This window comes from Hemibagrus wyckioides, linkage group LG03, assembly GCF_019097595.1.
Source record: "Hemibagrus wyckioides isolate EC202008001 linkage group LG03, SWU_Hwy_1.0, whole genome shotgun sequence".
NCBI lineage: Eukaryota > Metazoa > Chordata > Actinopteri > Siluriformes > Bagridae > Hemibagrus > Hemibagrus wyckioides.
In genome coordinates, this window is record NC_080712.1 from 15,478,296 (window position 1) to 15,496,865 (window position 18,570).

Consider the following 18,570-nt stretch of genomic DNA (forward strand, 5'->3'; position numbering starts at 1 on the left):
TTTTTGACAGAATGTCGGGTGTTGTGCACCAGTGGTAGTGCGTATATTATAGGCTAGTGTTAAGGTTCTTTGGTAAAGTCAGATTCTGCAACCAGTATAACTGAGCAAATGTCTAAGTCATTAATATTCCACAATGCATCACTTTCCTTAAAAAGTGAACGTGTGATGTGAAAAATGTCATGCAAACTGGCTGTAATGGGAGATACAGAAGCCCTAGGCTGGAGAGTAAACCAATAGCAAGACCAGTGGTTTCAGAAGTGGTACAAGCTGACGCAGCATTGCAGGTAAATCCACAGTGTTTACACCCAGAATTTGAAAGAGATATCATTCTGGTTTGCTGTATGTTCCTCTGACAAGTATCTCTCAACTAAAAACACTCTTCACTCCCTGCTGCTGGTACCTGGACCGGTCTTTGATTCTCAAGCAATAAATGATCTCCTTTTGTGTGAAACACAAATGTGAGGTAGCAGGTTACTTATAGAACCTATAATATTCCTATATACCTTACATTATTCTGAGTTTAAATAATGCTGTGCACAATAAAGGGTCTCTGCTGTCTATAGATGGGGTAGCCCAACAAGGAAAGAAAAAGATGCAAGCATACCCAAACACAAGTCAAGAGAACCCTTCTCCAATAAAAACGTGTGCACAATGGCTACTCCCTAGACAGCACTAAAAGGAATGTCATTTGTGAACACACTTGTGAAGTGGTGACACCAAGCTCACCATCCACCTTCACCAGCATTCAGTAGACTGAATTCTGCTTCACTGCACGCCTCTGTGATGAATCTGAGTGGTTCTCATCCTCTGTAAAGAAGAATCTCAACACATGGAGCAATTGTGATCCTCAATCCTGACTTATTTGATAAGGTGCATTATCAAGATCTACTATGAACCTTCAAGATGACTTTAATTTACAGTCTCTAGTAGTTTAGACAAAATCTACCCTCGTGGTCTGTAATAAAAAAAACATAGAATAAAAGTGTACATGTGATTTTACAGCTGAATGGAACAGCCCACCTGGGACACTCAGGCATGATGAAGGCAAGAGGATGAGTGTGACATAGTGGGCATTTTTATAGGCTCCCATGTGGAGTCATGTTAATGAGATGCTATGGCAAGGAAATAAGCACCAAGAGCTCTCTAATTCTGAATAGAAACCTTCCTATCGGCTGTTACTTTCAGAGATGTGTGTTACTAACATAAGAAAATATATTACACCACTTATGTGCCGTATTGAAGCAAACTATTCTGACACAACTACTATTTAGTACTGTTAATCAAGGTAATACATTGTATGATGGTTCTTGAGTTTTGTTGTTAAGCCAGCAATGGAAGTGACATTAATGGCTGTGTGTAAGCTGCAGGCTCTGATTAGCTGATCATCTCAGTCTCATGCATAACCTGTGGCTCTGTCTCTGTGTCTGCCATTGGTTTATGATTACACCATAGTCACTCACTTACTGCTGCACTACCAAAAGTCTACTGAAAGCTACAAGGAGAATAAAATTACTACATTAGAATATTTTTATTCACCATGCTTTCCCAATTCAATGAAAAGAAAGAAGCACTAAACTGGCGTTCATTCAGGACAGCAACTCAGCTATTCAGCTCCATTCTAATGTTTTCCATTTAATTGTAAAGGCAAAGACAGCCCAGTTAATAAACAGTGTACTTACAGTTATACTTGTACACATTTCTTTTCAAAAGCCTAACTAATTATTTTTTTCTCTCAAAAGAGACTTATGATGAGCAACATGCAGCCAATAAATACAGATAATAAACATTAATAGATTGCATAGGTTGAAGATACTCCATTTTGTAGGAAATATTTATTACACCGTAGATATTTCTCATAGGATGACATTGTTTATATGGCTTACTTAAAAGGGCACATAACCAAACCTAAAAGGTCTAAAAGGTCTATATTAACAGATCGATTTACTCTACAGCAGATATGACATGGTATTTTCAGACATATGATCAATGGAAATCAATAAAGAGAAGCAAACACAAAGCAAGATCCATGACACATGACCAGAGTGAAGTCTTACTATGATATGAGCTCATTTAAATAAGATTCTATTTCACCCTCTCTAGAAACCTACTTTATTCGAGTCACCTACTTTATTCTCCACACCAGAAAATTCTCTCTCTCCTTTTTTGTCTTGTAACTACCACATACCCAAACATCAGAGAGGCTAGTGGCCTGTGGTGCCATGTCATTAGTATGTTTGAGAAACTGCACGTCTTTAATACTCAATGCTCTCAGTTAGTAGGAAGTTAGCTTGTGCTTGAGCCATTCTGCAAGACCTGTGCTTGTGCAGTTATTGTCTGAAGCTCCTAAAAGCAAAATAAAACATGCACAAATGATGAGTCTACCATCTTAACTATGAATTTCTTTAGGATGAACCCTATGGTTCGGACATCCTCTGCATTACCACAGTATGCTTTAGACTTTAGAGGAAGCTCCTTACTGACTATCTCTGCAGGTAGACCAAGTTGCATATGCAAAATCAACTCCTTGTCAGTTGTAGTTCTCTCTGGGGAGACAGATGGGAAGTTGATACAAGAAGCGCAACCTCCAACTAGCCTTACTGACCATACAAGGTGTACTGTATATGGTGGCCACTGCAGTGTTCCAGGACAGTGGAATTTTGTGAATCTTTCTGGAGCCTCATAAACTTATTACAAACTTTCTAAAAGAACCAAGGAACCTGCAACAACCATGCTTTCCAAGAGCATATCAAGGGATCTCCCTGAATGTACTGGAGTCCCTTACAGCCTCCACTTATGATCCCATGCAGGAAGCCAAAATGCAGTAGCCATATGATTTAGGGGTTGCCTTGACCTTAGGCAGAAACCTCGGTTCTCTTCATTTGTCATAAATAAATGACATGGTGAGCTCGCCTTTCTAAACAATGACTAGTCCATTGGGAGATGGTTGTCATTGCCATGGCCTAGTGGCAGATTGTGTACCCAATACACTACTCTACAAAGAGTGTCTCATCCTCATAAGTATCATTCAATGGCATGCTTTTCCAGGAAGCCTGCATTGCATTTACCTGGGCATTGCTGGCATGTCTGCACAGAGAAGAAGCGGTGTATTACAAGGTATAATATTTACACCAGTTTTCTGTGTTCTTAGAACCACAACTACATATGTAACTAGTGACAGTATGTTTGAATATGCTTCAACAGTAAAGCTAATAGTATATCTGGTTCCATTTATTTTCTAATCCTAATAAACAAAACAATTACGTTTTTAGAACATATAATTTTCAGATTTCCGTTCTTGTCATAGTAGCTAAAATTACAGATAATAAGAAATACATTCCTGCTATGATCTGCAGTATATCAATGTATATTAGTCCATTTCCCATTTTATTTAATCAACTTCCATCTTAGGACTACTATAATTTGATCAGCCCCAAATGAAAAGCTTTCTCCTAAACTGATAGAGAAGAAAGACTTTGATTGAATTTTCATTTCAGAAGAGAAAGATAATTCAAAGGATTTAACCTTTTCAGAATAAGCGCACTATAAAAAAATATGGCCCTGGATAGTCCCATCATGTAGTGTCTGTTCAGTAACTTCCTCCTTTTTTCATGAGACCAGACATAATGCAGTTTGTTAATAAGAGGACTTTTGAGAGTGTTCCATGTAAAAGCTGCTTCTAAGAACTCCCATGCAGAGAAATTAAATCTTTTCATTCCGACTAGCACTCCCTTGATAACCACTCACAGCTGGGAGAGAGGTTGGAGATGCTGTTAAACATCTATTATTCAAATTTCTTTTATCAGTTAATAAATGAAGCTTGTACTGACTTTGCCTTATTTGATGAAGGTCTACTTGTCAACAAACCTTACATCCAGCAGTGTAATTTCCCTGATTTTGCATTAGTGAGTCTGAAAAGTGTTGCCCTTATTAGAGCTACTCCTTGGTGAGCAGTCCAGCTTGACCCCTATTAAAACACTGTCAGCTGAAGAGCAGATGGTATTCACTCTCTGTCTTACAGCCCTGAAGGGGGGTGACTATGGCAACCGCTTCAAAATGGTCACCCCTGAAGTGGCAGAATCACTTATTCTAATTTGTTAAGTACTACTTCAGCTCCGTTGATTTAATCACTACATTCAGAGTCTTATGCAACTGACAACAAATAAAAAATCCCAGGTGTCCGCAGAAGACAGTAAATCAGACAGGCAGGTTTTTAGCACAGATACCTATTTACTAATTGAGAACTGGAATATTCTACATTCAGTTTGTGGATTAAGCTAATACATCACAGATAACAGACAAGCAATAAATTTCAAGTAAAGACAATATGTGGAAGTTGGCTCATCTTCCCAATTTGAATGCTTGCTATTCACAATCACACATAAGACGTAAGACTTAAATTTTGAGGAAAAATTGTTTGCGGTAGAGCAAATAAGAGATGAAGATCCAGAGTGCAGTTCCCCACAGGCTCCTGAATAGTGGCTCCCAGTGACTGTCCTGATAGCGCATCTCCCAGCTGAAAGGAAAGTAAAAGCCCAGCAGAGAATGGCCCACATATACCAGGATGGAGTTCATTCCTGAAAACCAGTTCACAGTACATTAACAAATTAGTTTATACATGAAATATATCAAAACATTAGAAAAAGTGTAGGTTCAGTGCATCTTATAAAATTAAAATATTCATATAAGGAACTTTATAGAAAGAACAACTAGAGCAAAACACGAGGATACAAGTGCATGTTAATATGAAAGATTTCATTATGCATGAGTTTCCTGCTTGTTTGTACCAGGATAAATGAAAGGTTGGCCACCCCACCATCCCTTGATGTCCACAACAAAATACATCATACCCAGCAACACAAAGGACATGGATCCCATGCAGGCCACATAGGACAGAGACCTAGAAAATGAGTGAAATAAAAAAAAGTTATATGCAGAATCCTAGAAAAGTTGTCAAAAAGTTAGACGAGAATGGGGTATACTTGTGGCAGAACCTGTATGGCTCCTTATCAAAGAGGGTTAGAAATAGCAAAGAAAACCCCTTAATAAAATTTTGAAGAGTTTAGATGAAAAGTGTACATGTGCTTTCTTTAGCTGTTTCTTGTTAGTGCTATTCAAATAATTTGTTATTCATTTTGTAAAATCTGAAATGCCAGAAATTCATTATGGGTTTCCCTTGCTTGCCCCACTGGGGGAATTTTTTAATTTCCAGTGTAGTAATATAAAGTATATAGGACTTTATACTGCATTTTCTCTTATTTTTACACTTATTTTTATTCACTTTTTAAAAAAATATTTTTATTTACCTACTTTTTACATTTAGAGCAGCAACTTAACAAAAAGCCTATCAGGTTCCTGTTCGTAATGGACAGTACAATTCCTGATTTTATTCATTTGGATGGTAAGAATCTGAATAACATTGAACTGTCATAAACTTTTCAAACATGCACAAAGGACATACACTGACTGAACAAACAACAATGGTAAAGACAGCAAATTACAGTAGAGACAGATAAATAATTTACAATGCACCAAATCTGTCCTGAGATTATACCTAAGAGAAACATTAGCAACCAAAGTGAATCTCTGGCACCTGGTCAAAAAAATCTAGAGGTCTGCCTACAAATCACATTCCTGTCAGTTTCTAAGTACCAGGATGGTGGATGGAATTTTCATCTAATGTAAAATGGCTGCATCCCAGGGTGCTCCAGCAGGCATCTCTTATGTCAGCTGAAGCAGAGCCAAAACTGACTCTTGGTTCATGGTTAATTACTTTTAGGAATCAAGACAGACATTCTCAGGGGCTCAATAAGCTGCATATTATGAACTGTCTATAAAACTCAGGTAGGTAATTGGTTTAGATGTGCATAGATGGAAGGAAGTCTCAAAGACGAAAACATGCTCCAAACACACACACAGAAAGTCTTTACCTCATTATATTAATAATAGAAAAAAATATGAATGGCACTGTTAATCAAAATCAGTGTTATTCTGGTCAGTAATGCACATGTAATTTGGACGAAAATCCATTCAACATAAGATAACACAAATAGTGCATCATGATTTCAAACTCAGTGCTGACTTTCATCATTTCACTGCACCTCATATGAGTGCTAGTGAGAAATAATCTCTGGACATGATGGAGAGTTGGGAGTGTAAAGCTGCTCTCTTTCTTGGCTGTAAAGAAGACTGATCCCGGCATGCCTCATTCTTCCTAGAGAAAGGGTGATTATTTACAGGCCAGTCCACAGTTAGAGGTAAGTAAATGTGTGTTGTAGCAGCCTCTGATTTGTGCGTACTGTAGACTCATCCCTTCTTTACTGTGGAGATAAGTGGTTGGATTTAGGGGGTCAGGAAGCACTTACCAAAGGTTTTTATTGACAGGTATAAATCCAGAGTCTCGTGTGCACTTAGAAAGGATGGCCGCCAAGATTCCCTGAGGGTCAAAATGAAACAGATTTCAAATCAATGCTGAGCCATAAAGCAAGCACTCTCGGACACTGGAGATCTAGTGCAACACAATAAAGATTCGAGCAGATTAGCTGAGCTTCTAAGAGGTGAGTCTAGCCAAGTCTTACAGACCTGGACACAATACAACACTAATACTAACACACCAGTATCTTTCATAAGCCAAGAAGAACTTTTAATTCCCTATCATTTTACATATAACATGCTTTAGCCTAGATGTTTTACGTCCTTTGTTATTACACACATACTTTCTTTATTTCTAAACTCAAATGTTCCTGTCGTATAAAACAATAAGTATATTTTTTTAAAGCAGACAATGACTTGGACAGAAGTATTTTACTTTGGCTGGGGAGGACATATCGGCATCCAAACCTGCTCGTTAGAGGAATATCCATCATTTGTATAGATGACAGAATCAATGATGTGGAAATAGCTTGGCTGGCTTTAGATTGAGTCTCCAGGCTATGTAGGCAGGATGCAGGACTATCACTGCTATGTGGGGCAATCGCTCAATTTTAATCTCACACGGCCAACCACTGATCGTTGAACTCTAATTAACTCAGGGGTATTGTTTATGAGGACATAGGGGCACAACAGCCTCAAAAGATTGTTTCATGCCACAGGATTTACATCACAGCTCCTACCCTCACTCTCTCTCATTGTATGGTTTTTATGTTGTTAATGGTAGACAATTATGCTTGCTTAACCAAAACATAACCCCTTGTGTCAAAAGTGCATTAACCATACAACAGACTGTTCAACCTGCATCTTGTCCTCTTAAATCGTACTGCTCTCCAGAGATGTCAGTAATAACTAATAGTTGTTCTGGTGCTTGCTAAAGTCAAGGCGTACATACTGGCTCCTAAGCTCTGTGTGTCAATAAATATTTCAGTTCATATTTTTCTACGACTGGCCATTTTCAGTCTAGCCTGGAGTGCAGAAAAGGTTGTATTTCACATTAAACTCCTCAAGTTTCTAGATCCTTCTCCTCATAACAGTCCCACTATTTCATATTGCATATGTATAAAACTAGATATTAATTGCCACAAAGGAAAAGAAAAAATCCTCTCTAGCCTGAATGGTGAAGACATTGTAAAGGCAAACTTGAAGCAAACCTTGACCATACACTTGAGCCATATGCCTCGTCAATAGAGCCTTAAGCAGACATGAAAATTGGGAATATAACACTTTAGCTTTATTTTATCAACATAATGTTTTACTGTTGGCTAGTTTATTTTATCATGCTGTGCCTCCAGGTGAACTGTAACAGATCTCCCTTCCTTTATTTCAGCACCCTGAGCAATATCCCTCTGCCATTATGGCCAATGTGATTCAACATGGAGGCTGTAATAGGCCAATTTGTCATAGGAGCTGAGGATAATAAAATTTAAAAAACACTGAAATACTGGTATCAGGCATCTTCTAACACTGAAATCACAACAGGTGCTCTCTCCCTTAATGTAGCCTTCCATTAAAACTGAAAAAGAACTGTAAAGAACATAAATAATAAAAAAATATAATAGAGAAACATCATGCAATAATATATTAATTATAATAAATTAAATGAATAGCAAGTAAGTGTTTGTGCATCCTTATTTCTCAAGATAACAGTGATAGAACCTTGGAAAGAGACTATTTAAATGACTATGCAATGTTTATGAATAAATAACAAAAGTATGTTTCAAAATCACTTGTTCAGCTTTTAAATCATGATTTACTTCTCTGTCTTATGTCACAATATCCATCTTGTTTTATATATACAGCTGCAAATAACAGTACATCTAACACTCTACAATACTGAATGAAATATTTCATCTGAATTTTGGACCTACTGCTGTTTACAGCTCAGTGTCTGAAAACAGCTCAATATCTCCAGAAAAATGGTTCGCTAAACCCTGAAACTGAATAACGATAGTCCTAAGAGAGCACCAGGCAAGATCCTGGTCAAAACAACTTTGTTGAACCTTGCTGAACCTGAGCCAGTGTTTCAAAATCACATTCCTGGCAATCCCTATGTACTTACTGTAAGTAACTCACATTCCTTCATACTTGCCTCATTTCATCAGCTATTTATCAAAGAGTTTTTGTTTTTCCATTGAATTTAGTTACCAGGTAACAACTGGATAATGAATAAAAAGTTCGAAAAAAAAAAGCTATAGCTAAAAATGTCTTTGGTCAAAGATGGTAAAATAATCATAGAATAATGGAATACAGATTTCATTGGTTGCCTTAGTTCATACAAAATCAATTTCATAATGTTCATATAACTAAAACACACAAAATGCTGTTAGCTGAGGTTCCCTCTGGTCACTGTGCTGTTGAGGCCAGTGTCTTGAGTCTGCCAGACAAAAGCCTTCAATCAGCACATGTGCTCTCTAGAGAGGCCATTCCAGAAACTCTGCTACCAGACCCCAAAACAAGTCAGCAGCAGGATTTTGCTGCAACATACAACCCAATATTCTATGGCCTTTAATTAGAGACTCTATTGCACACAAAAAATGTACTGCTCATTTACTGATATCAAACTTGGGTGTTTAAGCTGGTGGCTGAAATCCTAAATAAGTACAATCAGCATGAGACAGACATAGCTTGTGTACACATGGTAATATGCCCAGATGCCCCTAAATGAACCAAATTACAGCTAAACATTACTGTGTGAACCCTGCTGTCTTCTTTGTCCAGGAGGCTCTCTGAGAAGAGGACATCTCACATAACCCCCAGGGGACAGAGGTTTAAATGCCCTCCTACACCACACCACCACCCTGGCTTATGTCCCCTTCTCCATCCAGACCACCCAAATGGAGCTTTCATTCCCAAAGCCACAATTCTCTTCCCATAATTAAGTCCATCTAATTATTTTTAATGAGCAAAGTAAATAGCATCTGGTAAAAGTTAATTTTCTTGAATATTTTAATTGTTAGGGCACATATTTGGTTCTAAGACTGTAATTATAACATATATCCAACTGGCATGTAGGATAACAGTTCAATATCCAAGTTACGGTTCAAATGTTTGGAACAATAATATTGTAAAGGATTGGATTGTCGTTTTACATGCTGTGTAATTAATATGTAACATTAACAGTTAATATGCTAGAGATCCACAAGCTATGCGAGTCATCCGGTCCAGTCCCAAGAGAGCTCGGATACCAATCTCTGCCTGGGAACCCATTCCATGCATGTAGAGACAGATCATATGACGCCTACCTATTTCATTAACTGTCTGCAACTACACGCAATATACCACTTGTATTCCACAAAGGTCTCATAGTACAGTTTAGATATTGGGTATATTTCTCATCTTCCTGTACAGCCTTTCCAACACTTTTCTTCTTCTTTTAAGTGCTACATGTGTTTAATCTTCTACTAGTTTCAAATATTTAGGGAAATATGGAATACAACAGTGCTATGCTATTGTCTATCAAATGGTTGAATACAGCATTGCCACCCCCCCAAAGAAGTAAAGCTTAAATAAAAAATGTATAAACTCAGCATTGCATCCAAACTCAAAAGGACACAATATGTCTAAAATTGTGCATTTTAAATTAGATGCTGATTTTTTTTTAAATTATTGTAGAGAACATAATATTGTTTTGTTCTGTTTTGTTTTCTGCAAAGAAGGCTGTACGGACTTTATAATATTTACAACATACCAGGATGACAGCCCAGATTGTGAATCGTATGATGATCTTCTTGTTCAATTTGCGGTAGAAAAGGAAAATCTTTCCTGCCTGTAGAAATAAATGTATATTATAGTTTGTCACTGATATTGTAAATAAATGCTTATAGATATACAGATATACTGTAGTATAATGTAGTGTTTTTTTTATCTTACAAGGCAATAATCCCAATTTTCATTGAGTACCCACAGTATTTATAAGTCCAGATGGATATAAATGAACCATGTAGGTGTTAATTCAATGCTGTGAACTCATTAAACCATTCACTAGACTCCAATGACAAAACATCAACTAATACGCAACTAATACACTGTTTGTTTGGCACGCACTAAAGCTCACACAATGTAAATCTAAATTCCACTAAAACCAGAATCCCACACCACGACCCTGAATGCTGGACTACAGGGCTGTACCGAATGCTCTACTTGCATGATGGTGGATTTAGTAAGGCTGCTAGCGGATGTGCTGGTTATGTCCCTGACACAGAGGTCGGGTTTCACTGCTCTCCACGCTTACTGATTAAGCCAGTGATGACGAATGTGGCTCAGCCGAGGACACGATAGTGGACGGACACAAGCGCCAAGAGCCGACACCTGCCGTGTTCTCTAAGGCGTGTTGATTGACGAACTTGCCTCTAACTGTTTTTCATCTCCGCCCTCGGGGAAGAGAGCAATGTGTCCAGGTTTGCACGGCAAGTTCTCACCCCTCAAGAGCAATGCCACTACCAGGGGGTGAGAAAAGTTTTGCTTGTCTAATAGACAGTGCTGTAGTATACTATACTACACTACACTACGGCTCTGTGTCCCTGAGAGGAAGCAGCTGTGCATCAGTGGAATTAGTCCAGCCCCGGTCACCTGTAATAACAATATTAGGCTCTTTCATGTGGTGGGGTACGAGCGGGAAATTGAAGTTGTTATTTACAAATATTGACCAAGTCTTTACAGAAGAGGAAGCAATTTAGCGCTAAACTAATAAAGGTGTTTCAAATGACATAGCAGGGCCTAACATTTAAAAGAAAATCCAATGTACTGACCAAAAAAGGAAAAAGGATTGTAAATTAAAAGTTTGTTAAATTCATATATGAACAGGTAGTGATTAAGGGAAATTACATTAAAAAGAAATGTGGCTTAAACAATAGTGCTGGGTTGCGTTTAGTTCTACTAGATATTAGCCAAACTGCAAAATGTTTCATTTGATCATTTTAATGTACAATTCATTAATAATTATATTTTATGCAGACAAACTCAATATGAACTCTGTATTTGCATGCACTCTCCTTTTGATAAGTAGTGCATGATGAGACAGATTTGTGCAAAAAGTCTGAGCTGCTGTTGTGCAGCGTACATACCGAGGATTAAGTATGCAGAGTATGTAATTTAAGATGCAGTTTCTGTAACAAATTTGTGAATGTAACTTACTTGCATCCCAATGAATCCCATGACAATAGAATTAATAGTACCTAGGACTCCTTCTGGGTCAAATGGCTGAGTTGTTTGATACAAAGCCTGTGAGAATTAAAAATAATAACAGTAAAACTTTTAAAATTCTATCAGGTCTATAGCATACAGAGTAGATCTAGGTGTCCTCCTTTTTTGTGGGGTCTTATTCTTACCTTGCATGTTGGATGCCAGTAGATATTGTGTCCTAATAACCATCTATCTATATATGCAGCAGCTCCTCCTGTGCAGTTTGGGTACAGACCATTATCTCCTATACCTCCAGCTCCTAAATACCCACTGTAGGAAGCAGGTATATAATTCAGTGCTTGACCACACTAAAACAGAATGTAGTCATTTCCTCAATTAAGCGCTGTTACTTGAAGAGCAGCGGCTGAATATTTATGTATTATATTCTGGACAAAAATGAGATGCAGAAAACGTGTATCCATTTCTGAAGATACTAAGCCGTCTGCATGTGTGTCAATGCCTTTATAGGGTCAGACAGAATGAGAACGTGTATAAAAGGAAGAATAGGAGATGAGAAAAAAAATAGCATAATTAAATTGGTGAACAAAAAAAAAACTAAAGAGAAAAACATAAAGGAAAATAGAGGAAGATGGATCCTCTGCCTCTGCCTCCTTTTAGTGCACATGACAGACTGAGATTGGCTAATTATTCCCTCTGAAGCATTTGCCACACACTCATAAATCATCAGGAGTGTCTCATAAGAGCTGCAGAACATGCCAGCCTGCATGCACTTTCTCTCTCTCTCTCTCTCTCTCTCTCTCTCACACACACACACACACACACACACACAAATCAAGCCATAACTGTGTATACCTTTATGTCCATACAAAATACAAAAGCATTATTCAAGACACGTTAGCTTAAACAGGCACTATGCTTTGACATTGATGAACAGTGATAGTGACGTACCTGTCACCCAGTTAGTAATATCGACGTGATATATGAATAATATCATGATCATATTACATTAGGATCAAGCACAAGGATGTAGATTAAACATGTGTCACAAGTACATTATGCTCACAAATGTTTTACTGCATTGGGGATTTATGCATGTGTCGTGCTGTGGAGCTTCTGCAACTCACGTAGGGCAGTTGGGCACAGGCAGCAGGAAGGTGACACACAGCCACACTGTCTCTAGCAGCAAAATGAAAATCCACTCAGGCCAGTAGAGCACCACATCCTGAACAGGGCTCCACCAGTGGACCTGCAAAAGTCAGAAAAAAAACTCAATTGACATTTCAGTTTCTTTGCTTAAAAGTGTCTTTGCTTAAAAACACTAACAACTCTCAAAATGCTAAATTGTGAGTGAGATACTGCAGATGCTGGTGCACCTGACTTGGTGGGATCTCTTGGTAAGGAGAGAACATCTGCATCAGTGAAAGGATGAAGTAGGTGAAAGCCAGACGCTGAAGTACTCCAGGTATCCGAAGCCAGGACCATGACACTTGCACACAAAAATGAATGCTAAGTTTCAAGTTTTGATTCTGTCTTCCTTAACCTCTAAAGAGTCTCACCATTCATTTAAAATTAAGAGCTTAATTAAAAAAATTTTTTTTAGTCATCACTTTATTCTGGTTAGTGTTACGGCTGTTCTGGAGCCTATCCCAGAAAAAATGGGCATAAGACTTCAAAATAAGATAAGACGCTATTAGCACTCTAGAGTATCAGAGTTGAAGACTCTGACTGTCAATACAGAGGTGTGACCTGCCTGGCGGAAACTAATCACACTTCTTTGAGGCTGAGGGGTGCTGAAGATCGGACACAGACAAGAAGATTGATGCTAATCTGTGCATTTAGTTAATTGAAAACCTCTTTGTGGCACATAGAGGAGGACCGTGTGAAACAATATAATCCCAATCATCGATCCAACAAATCAAATAAAAAGCGGAAACACTTCACCTCGCTGCAGTATGAGAGGAAGTGATTTCAGTGACTGATGGTGGCTTTTAGTTAAAACACACAGCCGTGCTTTTTCAAGGAAATGTACTTTCCACTTTATCCTATCTTACTGTATCATGAGCTCTAAAGTCGATTAAGAGGTGGAAGTTACAGGCAGCATTAAGTGTCTTTAAATGTGTATTATTATTATTATTATTATTATTATTCAAACAAAGTTCACAATTTTGTATTATGTTGCATTTGATATACTGTCTACAAAACCCTTTCATCTAGGCAATACATCTGACATCTGGGAACACAGGTACCATTATTATATTGATTTTTGTATATATAAGTATATTTATTTATTTATTTATTTTATTTATTCATTCCTGGCTATACATATTTATTCAATATATATAGCCAGGAAGCGATCAGACAAGTAGATCTCGGCTATTGCCCATGCTTGCTTTATTGGATGGGAGACATGTAACTGTCAGGAACTTGATGAACGTTCACTGGGCCGCTGTTCTGTAATAATGCTTATGCTACCATTATTGCTTTTCTGTAAATCAAGCCCCTAGACGTACCTCTTTCACTGAACTGGGTCTGACAGGAAAATAATCCACTGGATCAGCAACCCCACACTATGCTCAGGTGGTGTTAAAGCTGTTGAAGAATATTTCTTAATTTCCATTAAGTACTAAGGCATTAGTGACGATTCAGGTGGGCGAATTCTGCTGTTTATGGTAAAAGCTGTAATTCTATTACATAAAGTTCCGTCGAAAAAATGTCCAGCTGGCACTGTGAAACTCTATCTCTCCTAATTGAGCATTAAAGCGGGCTTGCTTTTACACTGTGCACCTCTGTTAGTGGTCCCTTGATATGATTGCCACTGGAAAGTATAACAATATTTTGTTTAACCTAGTTACAGATACATCTACACAAACAGCTACATTAGTGAGGCTAATGTACAAGCAGCAACCTGGATGCTTTTCTTACTTAACATGGTCAAGGGTTTAATATTATCACATTGCTCCTGTTAGATCCTGTGCTATATATGTTAACTAACTTCATTTTAATAGTGACAGATGTTGTTTTGTTCATTCTATTTTGCTGAACTGATGTATAGCACAGTCTGCAGGAATTACATTAGACCCCTAGTCTTGTATGCATCAGTATTACACAACACAATGTCCTGCATTCAAGCTTGGTGCCTTGTTTGATGGTATATTAAAACATTGAAACTGAAACTGTGACATTTACACTCTATGTATTATACAGGATCTGAAAACTTGACATTTACGCTATGCTATATCACAGGAAAGGACTTCTTGGAGACCTTTAACTATTCAGATCAAGGTGATTGAAGGACTGTATATTTTTGTAAATTATGCACCACTAGCAGGAGAGGAACCTGATGTGGTCTTCTGCTGTTGTAGCTTCAAGGGTCTAATATGTTGTGCTTTCTGAGATGCTTTTCTGCCCGCTTTTCTGTGATTGTAAAGAGTGGTTATTTGAGTTACTGTAGCCTTCATAACAGCGTAGACCAATCTGACCATTCTCCTTTGACCTCTCTCTCAACAAGGTCTGGGGAAGTGATTTCTTTCTGGCACCGTTCTGAGTCAAAAGTGCAGAAAATACTCAAACCATCATAAAATCTGGCATACCCCCCCACACAAAAAACAACAACAAAAAACCCCAAAAAGAAGCTATAGTCAAAGTCACAAAGATCACTTTATGATGTCTGTACTATCCTCATGATTTTATGCAATGTTTTTATGCAATTGCCACATGAATGAGAATGAACTGGTGTTCTTAATAAAGTGGTTGTTGAGTGTACTGGATTGTGATTTTATATGCTACTCACATAAACCATCTCTGGGGCTGTAGTTGATAAAGCAGAATCCAATGAGCATCAGCACCACTGTCCTCCAGCTCAGTTTGCGCAAAAGTTGGAGCCTTGTCACACCTTTCCTTCGCATGGAATTAAATGCTAACATTACAGATGTCCCTATGATGAAAACAAACCTGGCCAAAAAGAACAAAATGTATTCTTTATATTGATTGCATACACTTTATACCAGAAAAGCTGTCCTGTTTCAGTATTGGCAACAGGATAATGCTATGAGATTTTTAGTTGTAGCTTTTTATTTTTAGTTGTTTTTTTTTTTTAAATAACTCTCCATATGTTAATCCTGTGCTTGATATTCAATATTTTGTATGTTAGTTGAAGTGGATAAAAGCCAGAAAAGTATTGCAACACAGATTATCCTGAAGTGCCAGAAGTGCCATTTCTTATTCTTCATTTAATATATTTAAATTATTGCATGGCGACTTGCTTCACGTTCCTGCACCCAGAAACTGGCCTTTATTTCAATGTTTCAGGCTTAATGTACCGGTGGAGAAAGATGGATTAATGGGTGGTGTGTACCATACCACAGTGTGAAAAAGGTTGGGAATTGAATAATTTTGAAGAGAGATTTAGCTTCTGGACCTTATTCCACATCTTCCATATAATCAGAAAATGGAAAGTAATCATTCTGTATTGATTTATTAAGTACTTGCTGGAAGCTTACCAGGGCATCACAAGATCGGCTATGGTAAGGCCTGTGAAACACAAAGAAACGCACACACCACACACACACACACAAGCAAGAACACAAATAAACATGGATTGAACACTACCAATTCGGGGAAAAGTGAATAAAGTAAAAAGATGGAGGTCTGGGACTAGCATGTATCATCCTCTTACTAAATGAATTACAATCAGATAACCTGTCTAGAGGCAGCAAACTGTAATGACATCCATATTATGACTGCTATCTATTCTAACTGAAAGGTATTGCTAATGCTAATATATATACAGGGGTTGGACAATGAAACTGAAACGCCTGGTTTTAGACCACAATAATTCATTAGTATGGTGTAGGGCCTCCTTTTGTGGCCAATACAGCATCAATTCGTCTTGGGAATGACAGATACAAGTCCTGCACAGTGGCCAGAGGGATTTTGAGCCATTCTTCTTGCAGAATAGTGGCCAGGTCACTACGTGATGCTGGTGGAGGAAAATGTTTCCTGACTCGCTCCTCCAAAACACCCCAAAGTGGCTCAATAATATTTAGATCTGGTGACTGTGCAGGCCATGGGAGATGTTCAACTTCACTTTCATGTTCATCAAACCACTCTGTCACGAGTCTTGCTGTGTGTATTGGTGAATTATCATCCTGATACACGGCACCACCTTCAGGATACAATGTTTGAACCATTGGGTGCACATGGTCCTCCAGAATGGTTCGGTAGTCCTTGGCAGTGACGCGCCCATCTAGCACAAGTATTGGGCCTAGGGAATGCCATGATATTGCAGCCCAAACCATCACTAATCCACCCCCATGCTTCACTCTGGGCATGCAACAGTCTGGGTGGTATGCTTCTTTGGGGCTTCTCCACACCGTAACTCTCCCAGATGTGGGAAAGACAGTGAAGGTGGACTCATCAGAGAACAATACATGTTTCACATTGTCCACAGCCCAAGATTTTCGCTGCTGGCACCATTGAAACCGACGTTTGGCATTGGCACGAGTGACCAAAGGTTTGGCTATAGCAGCCCGGCCATGTACATTGACCCTGTGGAGCTCCCGACGGACAGTTTTGGTGGAAACAGGAGAGTTGTGGTGCACATTTAATTCTGCAGTGAGTTGGGCAGCTGTGGTTTTATGTTTTTTGGATACAATCCGGGTTAGCACTCGGACATCCCTTTCAGACAGCTTCCTCTTGCGTCCACAGTTACTCCTGTTGGATGTGGTTCGTCCTTCTTGGTGGTATGCTGACATTACCCTGGATACCATGGCTCTTGATACATCAAAAAGACTTGCTGTCTTAGTCACAGATGGGCCAGTGAGACGTGCACCAACAATTTGTCCTCTTTTGAACTCTGATATGTCACCCATAATGTTGTGTGCATTGCAATATTTTAAGCAAAACTGTGCTATTACTCTGCTAATTAAACCTTCACATTCTGCTCTTACTGGTGGAATGTGCAATCAATGAAGATTGGCCACCAGGCTGGTCAAATTTAGCCATGAAACCTCCAACACTAAATTGGCCAGTTTTTCAGTTTGATTGTCCAACCCTTGTATATATTATATTATATTATATTATATTATATTATATTATATTATATTATATTATATTATATTATATTATATTATATTATATTATATTATATTATATTTTTTCCAGAGCTGTATATATATATATATATATATATATATATATATATATATATATATATATATATATACAGCTCTGGAAAAAAATAAGAGACCACTACCCAATCTCCTATTGAAAACCTCTGGAATGAGCTGTTTGCTTATTTGCAAAAAGAGTTACCCAAAAAAAAGTTATAAAGTTATAAAGTTACCCAACAGCAATGTGAAAAACTGGTGGAGAGCATGGAGCTAAAACGCATGCAAATCGGGGTTATTCCACCAAATACTGATTTCTTAATGTTATTTAGCCAAAGCATAATTTGTTTACAAATTATTTGCATTTTGTTTTATTTGAGTTATTAAAGCTCTGCAAATACTGCATGATCTTGGGTTATTTTGATGTGTTGTCATTTCCTTTAAATATATACTCATTTTGAATTTAGGAGAAATATTGTCAGCAGATCACAAAAAATGAAACAAAACTGTTAATCTCACCAATACATGCACCTGAAACTGATTATTTTGCAGTGCTCTCTTATTTTTTTTCCAGAGCTGTATATACTGTATATATATATATATATATATATATATAGGGAGGTTTACACTGAGTTCATCTGTGACTATTCCTGCAGATGCACTTTGTAATGATCCCCATTAAAAATTAAACACGCATCACGAGTTACTCCTGTGAGGACGATCAGGGATATTTATCTTCAGGATAAACCTTTGATTAGAAGTGGACAGACATCGATAATGAAGATGTGATGAAACAGGTGGAGGAGGAGAAGTAGGAGGAACATTATAAGGAACAGAAGAGGAAGATGGCAGTGATAATAATCTGTCCAACATGAAACATTAGTTTTATTTC

At 37.9% G+C, this 18,570-nt stretch overlaps 1 protein-coding gene across 1 annotated transcript in view; it reads right to left on the reverse strand.

The window, feature by feature from the left end:
- Nucleotides 1-2,988: 2,988 nt before the first annotated feature.
- si:dkey-192p21.6 (uncharacterized protein LOC565246 homolog) overlaps nucleotides 2,989-18,570 on the reverse strand; it is a 31,506-nt gene continuing 15,924 nt past the window's right edge. Inside the window, exons 9-18 of the mRNA XM_058380839.1 lie at nucleotides 16,071-16,101; nucleotides 15,362-15,522; nucleotides 12,945-13,057; nucleotides 12,696-12,817; nucleotides 11,757-11,880; nucleotides 11,563-11,649; nucleotides 10,118-10,195; nucleotides 6,363-6,433; nucleotides 4,785-4,897; nucleotides 2,989-4,574 (exon numbers count right to left, since the gene is read on the reverse strand). Coding sequence (XP_058236822.1) covers nucleotides 4,393-4,574; nucleotides 4,785-4,897; nucleotides 6,363-6,433; nucleotides 10,118-10,195; nucleotides 11,563-11,649; nucleotides 11,757-11,880; nucleotides 12,696-12,817; nucleotides 12,945-13,057; nucleotides 15,362-15,522; nucleotides 16,071-16,101 — 1,082 coding nt within the window. The 3' untranslated portion in view covers nucleotides 2,989-4,392. The remainder of the gene's footprint in view (nucleotides 4,575-4,784; nucleotides 4,898-6,362; nucleotides 6,434-10,117; nucleotides 10,196-11,562; nucleotides 11,650-11,756; nucleotides 11,881-12,695; nucleotides 12,818-12,944; nucleotides 13,058-15,361; nucleotides 15,523-16,070; nucleotides 16,102-18,570) is intronic.